This window comes from Nipponia nippon, unplaced genomic scaffold (genome assembly GCF_047370975.1).
Source record: "Nipponia nippon isolate SJK-2023a ecotype South Korea unplaced genomic scaffold, ASM4737097v1 scaffold_14, whole genome shotgun sequence".
Taxonomy (NCBI): domain Eukaryota; kingdom Metazoa; phylum Chordata; class Aves; order Pelecaniformes; family Threskiornithidae; genus Nipponia; species Nipponia nippon.
Genome location: NW_028262330.1, coordinates 2,498,259 through 2,515,131, shown reverse-complemented (window position 1 = coordinate 2,515,131; position 16,873 = coordinate 2,498,259). Strand labels below are relative to the sequence as shown.

General features: G+C 51.3%; 1 protein-coding gene across 8 annotated transcripts in view; it reads left to right on the top strand.

The window, feature by feature from the left end:
• Positions 1 to 16,873, top strand: part of SLC38A12 (solute carrier family 38 member 12) — a 47,308-nt gene extending 30,435 nt beyond the window's left edge. For 4 of the 8 annotated variants that reach the window (XM_087750451.1, XM_087750450.1, XM_087750454.1 and 1 more), the window contains exons 9-11: positions 47 to 140; positions 792 to 839; positions 13,239 to 16,873. In XM_087750451.1, coding sequence (XP_087606577.1) covers positions 47 to 140; positions 792 to 839; positions 13,239 to 13,999 — 903 coding nt within the window. In that variant the 3' untranslated portion in view covers positions 14,000 to 16,873. The remainder of the gene's footprint in view (positions 1 to 46; positions 141 to 791; positions 840 to 13,238) is intronic. The other 4 variants (XM_087750453.1, XM_087750452.1, XR_015703129.1 and 1 more) reach the window with 3 other exon arrangements.

Below are 16,873 nucleotides of genomic sequence, written 5' to 3'. Positions count from 1 at the left end.
GAATTTCTGATTTTTAACCTATTGTGTGTTTTTGTTGTCCTTCCAGGCAGCATTCACTCTCCTCCTGGGTCCTTTCACCTTCTTCAATGTGCAGAAGACCAAGTATCTTCAAATCATGACGTCCCTCATGAGATGGATAGGTGAGTCTTGGCAGAGTCTTGGCCACCTCTTTACCATAGATGGAACGTGAGTCACGCTACAGATGGTGGGGTTTTGGGTTTTTTTTAGTTTCTTTTTTTTTTTCCTTGTTCAAAGCAAGTGATTGTCAAAACAACCTCTTTGAGGAGGATTGTCCAGGCCTGATAACTATTTGACAAAAAGGATTTTTGTTCTATGATGAAATTTCTGATTAAAACAAAACAAATTGTTCTCAGTCAGACATCAGCTGGTAGGTGAAGTTTTAATCTGGTTTGTGTGAGAGGCAGAAGGGATTTGGAAGAGTCTCCTGTGTGGGGGCTAACCGTGATACCCACCAGTTGCTGTTCAGCAGTAAGTTTCTCATTCTTTCAGCATGTGTACAACAGACTTTGAACAATCTTTGTTTTGATCTGAGAACAAAAGGTGCTTCTGTCAGACTTTCCGCCCTTAGTTTTATCATGTTTGCATTTTTTTTTTTCCTGGGTCTTGCTTTAGCGTAGGATGTGCTGCATTGGAAACCCCCAAACCAATGTGTGTTGTCCTTGGGAAGCCTTGCTCTCATGAGTTCTTTCCAAAATCTTACTGCCAAGAAGTTCTGGGAAGACAGATAGTTCCCTTAAGGGAAATAAGACATTGCTACTTTTTTTTTGCAGTGCCTCTGTCATCCAAGGATGCAGCTGCCTCGCATCTGACTTGTATGTGTACGTGCCCTTAAAGGCTGAGGGGGGTGTGTGTTATGGAGGCTTGTGTTGAGGTTTGTCTTGTTTTGTGTAACCTAGACAGAGTAACTGATACTCAGGGCTAACAGAGAGGGTGTTACAGCACCAGCAGCGTTTCTGCAGGTTAACAGTCTCCTGGTTCATGGGTTCAAGACCGTTCAAGCACAGAATTAGCTCTGTTTATCCCTATCATTGACCTGGAATAGGAAGAAAAGGTGATTCTCGGACTATTTCCCACCACACACACGCTTGACCTGACTTCAGTTGGCTATCGTCCCTTTTCTGTGAGTTCAAAGGCCTGTGATCCTGTTTGGAAGTGGCTGGCAGTCACTGTGGAGAAAGAGAGATCCTCTGTTCCAGAGAACATCTGAGATGGGGTTAAGCAGTTGTCACCTGGGAAAATGAGGTTGGGTTTAAAGCCCTCAGGTCTCAGATGCTGAACAGTTTGAGTTAAGGAATCCTGACCTTGGATGGTATGAAAATCTTGAATGTTTGTTTTTCCTTTTTGTTGTCTGAGCACATGGAAGGTTTGAAAGCTCCCATGTTCTTCAGAGAAAGAGGTTATCTCATTAAGAGGTATTAAAGGAAGTTGTTTTTGGTTTGGTTTTGTGTTTTTTAAGAGAGTAATCTCTGCTCAGCTCACTGGCCTGTTTCCAATCACCCTGCCTCCTCTTTCCCGGTGAAGACATCAGTCAGACCTCATCCTGTCTCTGTGACAACCTGCCACCTGCCTGATCTGCCATTGGTTTCCCTTTAGCTGGCTCCTTCCAGTATAAGGATTGCTAAACCTTGGCATAAAGGCAGAACTACTTCTCTTTTCCATCACTTGATGGAGAGGGACAAAGGCAGTGTTTGGAGAAGCGGAGGAGAAACTCATGCTTTAGCCTGATTGATTCCTGCATCAGCACGCTGGGGAACAGCTGCCCCAGATAATGATATTTAATGACCCTGACAGCACCTCAGTGGCTACTTAGAGCAACGGATTCCGTATGTGTACAATGAGGGATAGATTTATTAGGAAAGACGATTTATCAAATGGCCATGTGATGCAGGGAACAGAGAAAAGCTCTTGCTGCAGATTCCGGGATAAGGATGGATCCCGTACTGTTTAGATTTATCAAGCTGGCTTCTCCTATGTCCTCACATCGCTGCTGTCCCTTCCTCCAAAAGCAGGGCTGCGAGTTAAACACGGGTTGGTCTTTTGGTTGGTGCTCAGAGAGCTTAGATCCTAAAGAACGGTCTTGGCTGGTGTTTTGTGGTCTCCTGAACTCATCCCACCTGAATGCCAATGGCCAGATGTGGACTCCGGTCCTGCTATAATTTGTGCCTTTTCTTCACCTTCCTTTAGTTGGTCGTAGCCATGTGGTGCTGAAGGTGGTTCCCCTTCTGCCAGGCAGTCTGAGCAGCAGAGCTGAACACTGGAGCTGCCAGCCTACCCGTTTGTTTTGCTGGGTAAAAACTTCCCACGGGGGCAGTGGCTTCTTCAGCTTACCTGTGCCCGCTGGCCTGGTGCGGATGGGAAGCTGACCCACGCTTTGCATCGTGATTTGAAAAAATCGAGCCTGTTTGAGCTGGGAGGCCAGTCCAGGCTTTGCCACACGCGTATGGCAGGACCCCCCCTACACCCTTTTCCCCAGCCTGGTGAAAAAGCCCTGGATTTTGGAGCAGCAGCGGCTGATGTAAGGCTGCACTGCCCCAGGTGTACTGGCAATTCAGATGACAGTGGCTGAGAGGATGGATCTTGGCAGCAGGGAGAGCTAGCTGCGTGTGAAGGTCATTTCTGCTGGTGTTTGTAACGGTGTCAGCCTTGCCTTTGAAAGTTGCTTTTCCTCTTTCTCCTGATCTAAGTGATAATCAAATGTCACTAGCCTCTTTCCAGAGCCTCGCGCTCATCGCAAGCAGCACATCAGCTAGCAAAGCCTACAGCGGTCTCTTTCCGCACCTCATGGACAGGAAAAATTTCATTCCGTCTCTGAAAAATGCAGTCTTAAACACAGGGACCTGAACTGGAAATTAAAACTGGGCCAGTTCAAAGAACGTGGAGATGCGGCAGGGATCAGCCCTTCATCTGGCTGTGTTTTTCCTCCCAGGGAAAGGGACTAGCCAGGACAGGCACCTCTGAAGTCTCTAAAAAGAGAAAGTTGAAGGAAGAGCTTGCAAGCCCAAGTGCCGTACTGCTAGAGCCCGAACAGATGGGTTCTCCTTGTCTGGGCCTGCTGAACACGGAGAGCTCGTCTGGAAACAAGGCTGGCATGGTGAGGCGTTTCCCTGTCAGGACTGATAGGAGCGCACAGAGGGTGGATCTGCATCTCCGGGTGGAGCGGGGCTGATGGCAGAGAGAGGGCTTCCAGAGCCATTGAGCTGTTGGCAGTCTTGTGAAGAGTAACAGCTTACATACTTGGCTGCAAAACTGATTGCCACCTCGCATGGGTGAGTGCCAATGGTTAAATTCAGTGCAGCAGTCGGTGCTTGAACTGCTGGCCTTATCTGTGCTTAGAGATCTGTGTTTTCATGGAGCTGGCGGGTGTGTAAGGGTTTGCCTACACAAGCTCTTACCCCTTTCCCAACTGTGAAAGCTCCTCAGGCTGCTTTGTCAGCCCTCTCCTACTGGTGCCCAAACTGCCTTGGGAGCCTGAGCACGGGCACCCTAAGGGGTGCGACAGGGAGCCTGTCTGTGCTTCCCTGGATAAAGGGCTAGTTGGGAAAAATCACTTATTCTAAATCCTGGCAATGGTGCTTAAGGTGAAGCCTTGCTTTGAGTTGGGGATAAAACCTTTCTGGCTCGCCCAGCTCTTGAGCAAGGATACTAAGAGCAGAGACAGGGCCCAGGCTGGTTGACCAGGTAAGAATGAATCTTCCCCGTGGGACGGAGAGGGTTCCTTCCCCATACTGTAACGCCTTCCTTCCTTTCAGCTCCCTTCCACCTCAGCCTTGCAAGTGTGGAGCTGCTCTTAGCCCAAGTCCTGTACCAGTTTTGGAGCCTTCTTCCAGGTCTCTTATAAGGTTCTTGGAACAGAGCGTCTCCTGCAGAAGACTAAACCAACAAAGCCATCAATAAATCAGAGCTGTTGGTATTTTCAGTTCTGCTGTTTGGACTTCAGGCTCTTTTTTCCTGGAGGGTTTAAATCTGTGGTCGCGATGGATTGCTCCCTAAAGAGACTTGAATATCTAGCTGGTTTTTCCCTCTCCTTTCTTCAATCCTGATCAAGTGGGTGGTGGTAGGGGTGAGCTGCTGGAGGGCACGGCACAGCAAAAGGGACCGAGCCAGGCAAGTCTGCTGCACCTCTCAGAGCAGAGGGGACACAGGTCTACCTCTTTATTATTGAATAATATTGGATAATAACTGTCTAGCAGCGTCATGGGAAAGCATATGGATTAGGAAACAAAAAGCTTGTTGGAGCTCAGCAGCAAACAGTGGGCCATTGTGTGTTAAGCAGCTAACCTAATTAATTGCAGCCTGTTACCGCCTGAGATGCCCAGCTCTATAGGTGAGGACTCTTGGCTTTAAAGACGTTGGTAGTGTGATTATCGCCGCTGTTATTGAAGAGTCTCTGGCAAATGTTCCCAGACAGCTCCCACATGGGACATTTGCTCTATGTGCTGCTCTTGATGCTCTATTGTAGTTATTAGAAAGTATTGTATTTTAATAAAGAGACATTTTATAGAGGAATAAACTTCTAGGTTTGGTTGCTGCGGGCTGTGTTCTCTCTCCCTGTAGCACAGTCAGATCATACCACATCCATTCAAGTAACTGCAGCCCTTGAGATAGATCACTCCCAACCCTGCCCAAACTATGATCTTGCAATTATATGCCCAGAAATAAAATCTCTCCCCTAGCTCCTTCCCCTGGCCAGTAAGATGGAGGGAAAAAGGACAAGAATAGCCAGGAAATGTGTGTTAAGCTCTTTTTTTCTTCTCTCCCCCATTCCCTCCTGTCCCGTCCCCTTCCAGAGTATTTGGTAGAAGGCTTCTAGGCAAGAAACTAGGAAAGGGCTCTCCAAAACATGCAGGTGAGGCTGACTTTATCTGTTCATTTCTCTGATACTTCTGCTTCTTCTACCAGAATCCTGCTCTTTACAGGACTCCTCAGCACTTGTCAGCAGAGAACTGGTCTCAGACCATCTCGCTTTGTGAGCAGGTTTCAGCTGCTGTAGTGACTGTCGCTGCCCTCCGTAGGAGGCTTAACCAGCCATGCTGGAGTTGATTCAGTGCAGAAACCCAGAGTCGCTCTGCTACGTCCTTTCAGCTGCAGAGACTGAGAATTATAGCGGAGGCTGATATAGGAGGGGCTGACAATTATCTGAAGTCCTGTGTTTCCAGTCTCCTGCAGAGAGATTAGTCTGCCAGTGTCCACAGTCCTCAAGGTGGCTTTTCTTCTGCATCAAAAACAGAGCTTTCTGCAAACAGCTAAGGAGGGACCAGTTCAATCTCTGCCCCTTTCCTTTCACAGAGCAGGGCATATGGGAACAGCAAGGACAAGGGAATTGGACTGTAAATCAGGACACTGTTGCATGTTCATTCTGACAAGCTTCTTCAACGAAGTTACTTCATGTTCTTGCATCCCTTTTGGAGCAGAGAAAGCTGCTGCCGGAGCCCAGGGTAAATAATTCACTAAGAGAAGTGAATATATTTATGAAGAGTTAGTTAAAAGGCTGTGCTTCTGTCATGCCTACTTTCAGAGCTGTCGGCTGAGGAGCTCATTTCAGTGCAGTTTCTGGGGGGCAGTGGGGTGAAGCAGTGCCTGTGTGAGTGAAGGAGCCTTGTTAGCTTCAGATGCAGATGGAGAGTGACATGCGGTGCGGGACGGGACCACTGAGATCCTGCCTGAGGAGTTGACGTTCCTGAAAAGAGCACTTTATCCAGGCAGCAGGAGACAAACTGATGGGTCTGAGAGCTGGAGAAGGGGAGCTGAAAATGTAAGGAAACATTCAGCCCTGCAAAAGGGTCCGGATGATGGTGCCCACGCAGGTTTTCAGAGTGAGTGGCATGCGAAGCTGCTCTCTGTTCAGAGTGTGTGTTGTTGGAACAAGATGATAAAAGCTTTGCTGGGTAGGGCCCAAAGCAGGATGGGGAAGGTGTGGCTAAGGCTGCAGAGCACCTGGGTTTCATGGGACACGGGTGCTCCGCACCCAGTGCTTTCCAAAGCATGCACAGCCCTAGCTCAGGCTCAATGGTGACACCAAAGCGTGTGTTATTCCCTTCTCACAGAAGAGTAAATTCTCACGTGGAGAGAGAAGTGACTGTCAAAGCTAATAGACCAAGTCAACAGCAGAGCTTAGGGCCGAGTCCCGGTTGCAGAGGCTTTATGGTGCTTCTGCCAAAGGTGACCGGAGGAGAGAGGACAATAAACTACACGGGTAATTTTCCACCAGAAGCAAACAAGCCTCGCTGGCTGCTCTTCCCTTCCCATATGTTGAGATAAAGCATCCGTGATAAACACCAGAGCGCAGAGCCGTTTTTCTCCCTGTGAACTGTTACTGGTGTGCAGATGTCTGTGGAGACCAGCTGATGTGGGCTGAGAGGGGGCAGTCCACCGGTTTCGTAGCAGGAGCTGTTACCGCGGTAGAGGAGGCTGCTTGTAAATCTTGGTTATCGCGCAGCAAAGTGCCCCAGATGATGAAGAAAAGCAGGAAAATGATGCCTTTACAGCAGAGAAGCCCCGCTGAACCGCTTTTGACCACCGAAAAGTCCTGGTGGTGCTTTTTAATGAAGTTTCCCTTTGTGAAGGAAGCGGGCTCTGCCTGGCCCGAGGCCAGGGCAGCAGTAGTGTCTGAGATGGTTGCAGCAGGAGCTAGCCAAACCTGGCAGCGTGGGTGAGATGGCAGGGGGAGTGCCGGTGCCCGAGAGGCTTTTTCTTGCCTTCCTGGTGAGCTGCGTCATGCTTGTGTCATCATAGCGTGCCCAACATGCGGCTGTGCTTCCTCAGCCATATGAGCAACGGTCCCCTGCCACGTAGACCCTGCCTTAGGCTGTCCCTGCAAGTCCCTGCTCTCCATTAGAGGAGGAGCCACACTGATGTCCCACAACCTTTGCTCATACCTTTCTTCTGGGATGTAATTTCCCTCCTCTTCTCCTTCTGACATCTCTCTCCAGAGAATTGCTGTCTTCTGTGAACATATCCATCTTGCTTCCCCACAGTCTCTGCACTCATAAATCCTTCATCTTCCTAGAGATGGTGTTTTAGGCTCTGTCATTGCCAAACCTGATCCTTAACTACTCCAGCTCCCACATCTGATGGAGCAAACCTGGTTTTCATGCTCTTTACTGTCATTTCATATAGAAACCTCCTCTGAAGGCTGGAGAAATTTATCAGTTGCTGCTCTGGAGTTTACAGAGAGCTGGAGGTCATGAACAAGTGATAAGATATAGCTTCTGCAAGAGCAACTGGGTAAATGAGTTTTAAATTTAAGAATCAATGCCTTAATTTCAGATACTTTATTCTGCCAGCATGCTGAACTCCAGTGGTGCTTTAATACTTCAAATGCTACAGCATCCATAATGCCTGGCAGCTCCAGCGTTGCAGTGGGCTCTTAAACTTGGCCAAAAAACTGACGGAAGGCAGCTGGCTCTGAGGGGGGCACCAGCATCCTAGAAAGACATCGCTAGTGGAATAGACAACACAAGTGTTGGCTAGGGATGCAGAAGGTAGGACTGACTTGACGTGATGCTGTGCTGTTTGGTATGTACTGAGCAGATGCTCTTGCTTTTATGCCCTCTATCCTGAAAGAGCTGCCTAAAGTTAAACTGAATGAGAGCTGTTCCTCTCTTTGAGTGGTCTGCTGTGTTTCGGCTTGATGGAGGACCAAGATCAAGGTTAAGGTGGGGAGACATCTTCCTCCTTCCAAAGAGAATGGGCTCAGGAAGCTCATGAAAACGTCCTCCTCTTGGAATCCATCATGCCACCTAACGTATGAAAAGGGAAGCAAGTGGCATGAGTTGTGAAAGAGTGATTCATTATCATTATTTCCTGGCATATTGATTCTCCGCTTCGACAAGAAAGCTCTGTCACGCCGTCAGCCGGCGGTGACGGATGGCCCTGCCGCAAACGTGTCAGCAGCGCGACGCGGCGCCTGCTTAAACAAATGGCTGTGGGTGGGGGTAGGGGAGCAGCCAGGCGTGGGCTGGGGCGGTGTGGCTGCACGCCGCTGCCGCTCTGGGTCCCTGGAAGGGGTGGCAGGCAGGTATGATGATGTTCTCTTCAGGCTTTCCTTGCGGAAGGAGGAACGGGAGTAGGGACAGAGTTGGAGAAGGTGTGACTCGAGCTGTGGTGAATGGGTGTACAAGATCGTTCTTCCTCTGTCTCTACCATTCTGACTCTCAACATACAGGTGGTTGTCATGTAACCTTCGTTCTGTTTTATGGTTCTGTTTTGGATTTGTTTTTTTCCCCCAGTAACTCTTTACTCATCCCTGGTTTGTGGCTGTCTGCCCCCATGCTTTCTAGAGCCAGTAAAACCATCCTTGTTTTAACTGGGACCAATGCTTCGAAGGTCAAATTTCACTGTTGAACCTGGGAGGCAACATCTGTCTGTGGCCCTCCTTCCTGGGATCACAGAGAGGTTATCCAGCACCACGGTTCTGCAAACCCTCACGTCTGAGCTCGCTTCCCCCTTGCCAAGCCAGCTCTTTCTGAATTACACGGCAGAGCATCTCTCTCCTCCCTGTTTCCCAGTGTGGCTGTGCTGGTTTTGTCTGGGATAGAGTTAATTTTCTTCATAGTAACTGGTATGGGGCTATGTTTTGGGTTTGTGCTGGAAACAGTGTTGATAACACAGGGACGTTTTTGCTATTGCTGAGCAGTGCTTACAGAGTCAAGGCCTTTTCTGCTCCTCACCCCACCAGCGAGGAGGCTGGGGGGGCACAAGGAGCTGGGAGGGGACACGGCTGGGACAGCTGACCCCAGCTGACCCCAGGGCTATCCCACACCGTATGGCATCGTGCTCAGCACGTAGAGCTGGGGGAAGAAGGAGAAAGGGGGCATGTTTGGAGTGATGGCGTTTGTCTTACTCAGTAACCATTAGGCGTGATGGAGCCCGGCTTTCCTGGGGATGGCTGAGCACCTGCCTGCCGATGGGAAGGGGTGCATGAGTTCCTTGGTTTGCTTTGCTTGCGCGTGCGACTTTTGCTGTACCTATTAAACTGTCTTTATCTCAACCCACGAGTTTTCTCACTTTTACTCTTCTGATTCTCTCCCCCATCCCACCGGGGGGAAGCGAGCAAGCAGCTGTGTGGGGCTTAGTTGCCAGCTGGGGTTAAACCACGACAGTGGCTCAGATCAGGATCTTCTCCGTTATTTTCCACGTGCTAATAGAGAGCCAGACGTGGGGCACCAGGTGAAACATCTCAAAAGCATAGTGTCTTGCTGGGGATGCAAGGGAGGCTTAAGCCAGAAACTCATTCTGAGCATCAGTTCTTCCAGGAACCTACCACGATGGGGAAAAACGTGTTTCAGCCTTGGACAACTTTTTTTTTTTTTTTTTTTTTTTCTTCCCCCTGCAATAGCCTTTCTGCAGAGAGATGGAGCTCAGGTACAAAACAGCATTTTTCATTTACAAAGGTGTCTGCTCTGACTCTGCAAAACAATCCTTAAACTTAGAATGGCTCAATTATCTTCACTGCTTCTCTGCAGCTCTGTTATGCTTCTATCAAAGCTCACAAAAATGTATGTTTTAATATCCCCAGACTCCCATATTTTCCCCGAAGTGCTCTTATTTGGATGTGTGCTCATCCATATTCATCCTTATTCCACCTGCAAGAACCATGGCAGGCAGCAGTAGCTGTCTGCGAGGTCTGCGGTGTCTGAGAAGAGCCAGCGTTCGCTCCTCAAAGAGCGAGATGAGGGGTCTGGAGAGGAGGCAGTCGGACAGCGGTGATGGGGTTCGTCACAACTTCTCCTTTACGGCATACCCCCTCTTCACTTTTCCCCACAGCCTCGCTTACATCCTTCAGTTAAGACGGATGCTCAGACCTCTAGAGGAGGGAAGACGACACAAGTGGAAGTGTCCTCTGTGCCTTCTTGACTGCAAGGCCCCTCTGTGGCGTGTGCGTTTGGAGCGGGTCTGACACTGCTGAAAAAATCAGGACAAGCAAAACTCTTGATTGCTTTTTAAGCACTTGTATAAAACAAGGTTTAAAACAAAGTTTTCATGTAACCTACTAACCATCCGTGGTAGCGTTGCCGTCCACCTTGCTTTGTGATTCTGGGCGCTGTTGGTTGTGGTATCTGACGGTGTGTCATCCCTGGAGCCTGTTGCTTATATCCTCGGTCCTGCGTGCAGAGGAACAGAGGCTTTTTTTATGAACCCACGTCTGGCTTCGCCAGGGTCCTTGTGGCGACGGAACGCTGTTGGACAGTTCATGCGGCAACTGTAGGTGACCTGAAATAGCGTGGTGTGACTCTGCCTTCAGCCCGCTGTCCCAGGCAGGGGAGGATGCGAGCAGGGGTTTTGTGTGTGCCTGAGGGTCCTGAGCTGCCTCTTGTCTGCTCAAAGCTGCCTGTCAGTCAGGCTGTCATCTTCTTTTCATCTCGATTTATCATCCAACATAACTAGGTTTCAGAGTCTCATTTTGGGGCTTGCCTCCTCCCAGGGACAGGCAGATAAATCAGGCAAATGTTTTAACTCTCCGGTTCCAGGAGTGAGGACCTCTTCTGCTGCAGGGAGCGAGGGAAAACACAGCCGTTGGGGCAGGGCTGCTGTTGTCCTCTCTGGGGCTGGAATCGTGCAGGGAGGCTCCCAGTTTACTCGGCACCTCCTCTCAAGGATCACGCGTCTGCAGAGCCCCAGTGCTGGGGCAGGGGGAGCACAGCCTGCCTTGTTGGAATCTTAGCATTGGGTTATCTCTCCTTGTAACTTTAACTTTTAATAGGTTTAATTTCTGAAGTATTTAAGGAAAAAACAAAGGTGTTATGAATTCTAGCTTCTTAAGCCACAGACTGTATCCATCATTTAGGGAATCCCCTGGAAACCTGATCCTCCAGTGCTCTCTACCAGAAAAGCAGGTGCTGGCGCAGAGGAGAGCCTGTGGGCTGTGACTGAAGAGATGCTCTGAGGATGGGGTGCCAGCCTGGGCGTTCCCCTGAACTGGTCCTGTTAGTTCTGGTGCTGAAAGCGGGGTTTTGAGCCAATGGCAAGAGTTGGGGGATAGAAATAGTTCACTCTTCACTCTGCTGAGCAGAGCAGGTAGAGATTTACTGCCTCGTGTGCAGGGGAAGAGGTGCGAGACTTCTGCGGTTACACCTCGTCCACATACAGGAATGGCTCAGGATTGGGCCATGGAGACTGACCACCTCTCCCAAGCGAGAGGGAACGGGGTGGTCTCAGCGTATTTCCAGAGCTGCCTAACCTGGTTCGTCTTGTTCTGGGCACCTTCTCATCTCCCTTGTAGGCTGTGCGAGCCTGGGGAGACATCCACATCGCCTGGAACACAGCGCGCTCAGGCTATCTTGCTCTAGCAGATCTGGCTGGCGAGCGTCTCCCCTCCGGGGAGCGGTGGGGAAGGCACAGCAACCGAACCTGTGTCCACAGGGCCCCTCACTCGCCGGCTTGAGTGAAGGCGAGGGGAATTGCACACCCCCAGAGCAACGAGCTGTTGCTTTCCATAGCCCTCTGTGACTGCTTGTGGGGAAGTAAATAGAGCCCAGCACTCCCAAAGTGGCCTGGCCCTCGTGGTGCTGTGAAGGAATGGATCTGCTGTCACCAGTCCGGTGTTCGTGGAGAGCTGGTAGACTTGCCCTGTCGCTGGGAAACCATTGGAAGCGAGAGGTTTCCTGAGGCAGCATGAGATGCAATGCAGCACGTGGCTCGGTAAGGGCTCAGCACAGAGCTGGTGTTTGCTGCAGGAAGCAAAGGAGAATTGCTGTGAGAGGAGAAACGGGGTTTCGCAGAGCGCTGGGGGTGCGCGGGAGGCAATGTTCAGTTAAGGTTAACCTGGTCTCGCTGAGGACAGAAGAGGCGGCGTTCGCTAACTGGTCTGTAGCTATCACTTCCAGTCCTGTCCCTGGCATGGTTTCCCGTCTTCAGCCGCCTGTGTCAGGCAGAGCAGCGCTGGGCACAGAGCTGACAGTGTCCTTGTCACCCCACCGCGAGCCTGCCCGGCTCCAGTGCCGGTGGCCAGCCTCCCACAGGCTTGGCCGCAGGACCGTGCACTGCTCGGTTTAATTCCTCTGTATTTATATTTATGACATTCAAAGTTGTCCATAGTAGTAGTGTCAGCACTTTTTTATTTTTTTTCATTACCTGATAATTCACGGCTCTGCTCCGATGCCTCAAACCAGTGCAGGCGACAGCTCTGTGCAAGCAACAGCGGCCCATCCATTGCCAGCACCAGACTGTAAATCTTGCTGCTTGCTGCCCTGCCAGGCAGGTTTTTTTCCCCTGTTCCTTGTTAACTCCGCAGCTGATGATCATCTTTCCCAGGTTGATGTGATTTCTGTGACACCAGAATTAGTTTTCTGCTGGTTTTATGTGCCATGCTAGGAATAACGGTCTAGCAGTAACTGCTTCTGGCTCAAATTTTCACCAGCAGAGTAAATAAGGGCATTAGCCCAATCTCAATTCATTTTTGTCCATAGCACGTTGCATTTTGTAATAAGCTTTGTAAAATGTTGTTAGGCTTTTCCCTGACACAAGTGAAGGGTAGACGAGCAGACTTTGTGCCTAGAAGTGATGAATTTTAATAGCAGCCTTTCAGTGCTGCTTTGGTCCCTTCCAGACTGGCTTCTCCACCCTGGGATTAACCACAGACAGCCTGTTCCTCCTGCCCGGGAAATGGCTGGCTAGTTCTTGCTCTGCTGTGCTTGATGTATCGCAGGGACAGGAAAGCTCGGGAGTAGCCGCTGCTCCTGTGCATCTGCCGGTGTATGTAGGTGAGGTCTTGGAAACATTAGTCCGGTTGCAAATGTGTAGGAATATTACTGGGGTTGACTGCAGCTGGGTTTATCCTTTCTTCCTTTAGAGGTCACAGCTCAAACATCTCTGAGCCATTTCTAAATGGTGATATTTAGCCAAGGTGCGTGGCGGAAGCATCTGTGGACTGAGGCCCTTGAGGGCGATGGGCTCAGCGGCCGTCGTAGTGTTACACTTCTGAAGGGCCCAGAGCAAGCGTTTGCTGTCGGGGCTGGGAGGGTGAGTCCCTGCGGGAAGGAGACCGGAGGGAGCTGCCTGCCAAAGGCAGTCCCGAGCCCGTTCCCTTATCCGCTGCCTAGCACTGAAAGCAAGTCGTGACTAATTCCCGTGCACCTTGCCTTTGATGTACCACCATCTCCAGAGATAAGGAGATGCTCTTGTGGAGCAGGAGAGCGAGGTGGTGCTGGTGCCGATGGGAGGAGGGTCGTGGGAAGTGCAGACCTGGGCTTGACCTGAAACCTTCTCTCTCTCTCCAGCTTTCATCCTCATGATTATTCTGGCCCTCATCCGCATCAGCAGAGGCCAAGCTGAAGGTCACCCGTCCATGGCCCAGCTGTCGGGCATCCGCAATCTCTTTGGGGTGTGCGTCTACTCCTTCATGTGCCAGCACTCCCTGCCATCTCTCATCACACCCATCTCCAAGAAGAAGCATGTCAACAAGCTCGTGCTGCTCGATTACATCCTGATCCTGGCTTTCTACAGCCTCCTGTCCTTCACTGCCATTTACTGCTTCCGCAACGACACCCTCATGGACATGTACACGCTCAACTTCACCAACTGCGAGATCATCAACGTTGCCTTCATTCGTTACTTCCTGGGCCTCTTCCCCGTCTTCACCATCAGCACCAACTTCCCCATCATCGCAGTGACCCTGCGCAACAACTGGAAGACCCTTTTCCACAGAGAAGGGGGGACCTACCCGTGGGTGGTGGATAGGATTGTCTTTCCTGCCATCACGCTGATTCCCCCAGTGCTGGTGGCTTTCTGCACCCACGATCTGGAGTCCTTGGTGGGGATCACGGGAGCCTATGCTGGGAATGGGATCCAGTATCTCATTCCGGCTTTCCTCGCGTACTGCAGTCGGAAGGACACGCAGCTGGTCTTCGGCAGCGGGACGGTTAACAAGCACCTCTCCCCTTTCCGGCACACCTTCTGGATTGTGTTTGTGCTCATATGGGGCTTTTCTTGCTTTGTGTTCGTGACTGCAAACATTGTCCTGAGTGAGTCAAAACTCTGATGCGGGGGTAGCAGCACGCTCCCTCCTGGGCTCAGCATTTCAGCTCCCCCTCTGGGACCGTGGCGTGGGGGAGAGGCAGCATGAAGGGAAGTTTCCAGGCCATCGGCTTGGTGGCACAGGTTAGACCTGGACACAGACTTTCTTCACTGCATTTTGGGTGTGGATGGAGTGGACTCAGCCTTGTTACAGTCCTGGTTCTCAGACCTGCTATACAAAGCCACGGGGCTGAGCCCTGGGCAGCCTGCACGATTAACCAGTGTCCAGCCATTTCTGCCTTCAGCTCTGTTGGAGCATCGCTTTCTCCGTCCCTACAGCGGCTCTCTGTGTGCTGCAGGTCTCGGCACGCAGGAGAGCAGACAGCCTTGGCTGCTCACTACGCTAATCGGCTCTATGTCCCTTCTCCCAAAGGCAGGGCAGAATCCAGCAGGAGTTTGGGAGAACTGAGTCTCTTCTTTCTGCTGAGACCCCTTCAAACCAACCTCCTGTGCCAGCTGAGGGAAGAAATTAGAGTGGGAATAGACCTAATTCAGAAGAAAATAATTTCGTGCTCTGTTACATTTTCTTTTTCTAGAGGCATTAACCTGTTCGTGCACCATGGATTGCCTGGGGTCTGGGATCTTTTGCTTAGAGCTGGATTTCTCCAGCCCAGGAGTTTACATTCACACTTCTCATCCTGCTCTCCTGTGCTGTGGCAGCCCCAGCCAGGCAGAGCAATGCCTGCAGGGATACAGCTCTTCGCCCCCGGAGAGGGAACTGCAACCTTGCTTCCCTCGGCTCCTGCCTGCAGCTCGGTGGCTTCAGCCCCCTTCTCCCTTTCTCACCTATGCACGGGGCTGGACCAGCCAGACCCTGACTCCAGTGGTCAGGATTCCTGTGGGCTAGGGAGGTGCTAATTACCCAGTCCTGCCAGGCGGGAGGCCCCTAGGAGCTCTGGCTGTGCACACTGATGCGTTTCCAGCCTCCCTGCTGGGTAATTAGCCTTGAAACAAGGGGGGTGTTAACTCAAGGGAATGGGCTGGTGCCAGGAGGAAGCGCGGTGCCCTGGCGCAGCCCTGCCTGCGGGAGCAGAGCTCCTAAGTGCTCCGGGGCAGCAAAAACTAAAACCCTGCTGGAACTGGGCTTGAATCCCCCTCTTTCTCTTTCTGCACAGGGTTAAGGGGGGCTTTGGGCTGGTCCTGCTCAGTTTATCTGAGAATTGGGCTGCCTCTGGCCTTGGGCAGCCAGTGCTCTAGGTGAGTCTCTGCTTTTAAGGCTGCTGGTGGTCGCTATAATACCACACGGTGACAAACAGCACTGGGTCCTGTGCTCTGAGGCCCTTGGGCAAAGATCAGATGGGTTTTCCTAACAAAAGGAAGAACTTCACAAGTTTTCACCTGAGATATTTTAGCCCCCCCTTATTAAAGCAGGTTCAAAGCCAGGTGCGTGTCTACGTTAGATCCTCTTGCCCTCTGCACTTGCTGCAGTATTAAGTGTCACCGCTCACTAAAGCAAGCTTTGAACTGCAGCTCTTTTTAATCAAGCTCTGTTTTCAAGTAGGACTTTCTGGTTTCCATGTGACCTGAAGTGCTCCTCCTGGGGAAACAGGCAAGTACCTGGAGCTGTATAAAAACACTTCATGGCTTTTAAAGCAAAACCCTGCACCTCTCGAGCCTGAGCACTGCCACAGTGTCCTTGCCGAGCTGCTTGGAGAGGGTCTGGGGGAACTGTCTGCCTCCTCTCCAGCGTGATCCTGAACAGGCATCGGCAGCCCTCCCCAGTGAGCCTAAGCATCCCCCAGTGCTCTGGGGAAGCTGGTGTGGAAGAGGGAGGTTGGAGGGCAAATTCACGGGGCAGCTGAGCCGGGAGCCACCTGCGAGGCAGCTGGGAGCTGGGCAGAGCCGGAGGGAGGAATGTAATGCCGATGAAATGAGCCTTTGGAAAGCTGGAGAGGCTGCGGGGGCCGTTCCTCTGCACGAGCGCGCAGGTGTGGGTTATGGAGGGGGCCGAGCCCTTTCCTGCTGCGCTCTCTGCCCTGGGCTGCCGTGCTTTGCGAGGCGCTTGGCTCAGCCTCCATCCCTTCGAGTGCCCATTTCCATCTCTTGCCTTCGCATTTCATTGCCAGCCAGAGAACAGGGCTGTTCTCTGTTATTTTGTCTCCTCTCATCCTCCCTTCCCCTCATCGGGCTGCCCTCGGTCTCCCTGCCCTGTCCCATGCCGCGTAGCCTCCTGCCTGCCTGGCCTGGGGCGGGAGGACGGAGGGAGCCCAGCCTGGCGCAGCCTCTCCTGCTGTCTCTTACATTTACAGATGTGCCGTCTCTTACATTTACAGATGTGCCTTCTCTTCCCCGGCCTCTCCTCGGCACGGTCCGTGGCAGTGACTTCTGAGGGGCCTAACCTCCAAGAGACGCTCGGATCCAGGTTTTGGCTGCGGCGGCAGGGTGAGGGCTCGCATCCTGGCCCCCGCCTTTGCCGTGGTACCTTGCCGAGGAGGAGGCTGGTCCCCAAGGAGCACGAGCGCTTTCTTAAATAAATAACCCTGAATTCCCAGACACCCGCTGTCCTTGCACAGCAGCAAAACAAATCTATCCGAGGAATCGGGGTGATTAACGGAAAGAAGCTCTACGGCAGAGAGAACATTTTTCATATAAAACATGACATAGCGATGCCTTAAAAATTACTGGAGAAAGCGGGAAGGGGAGGGCTGAGAGGGGCGGGCGCCGGGCGACCCCAGCTGGGCGCGGGGCAGGAGCTCCCTCCTCTCGCCCATCACCACTGACTCTGGTTTTATTCGGTTCTCATCAACACTAACAATTCATTATTACAGATTCTCACGTGATGCTTGACTGTAATTAGTTTTCAAAAAATGGGATTAAAACCAATAAAATGCACATTATA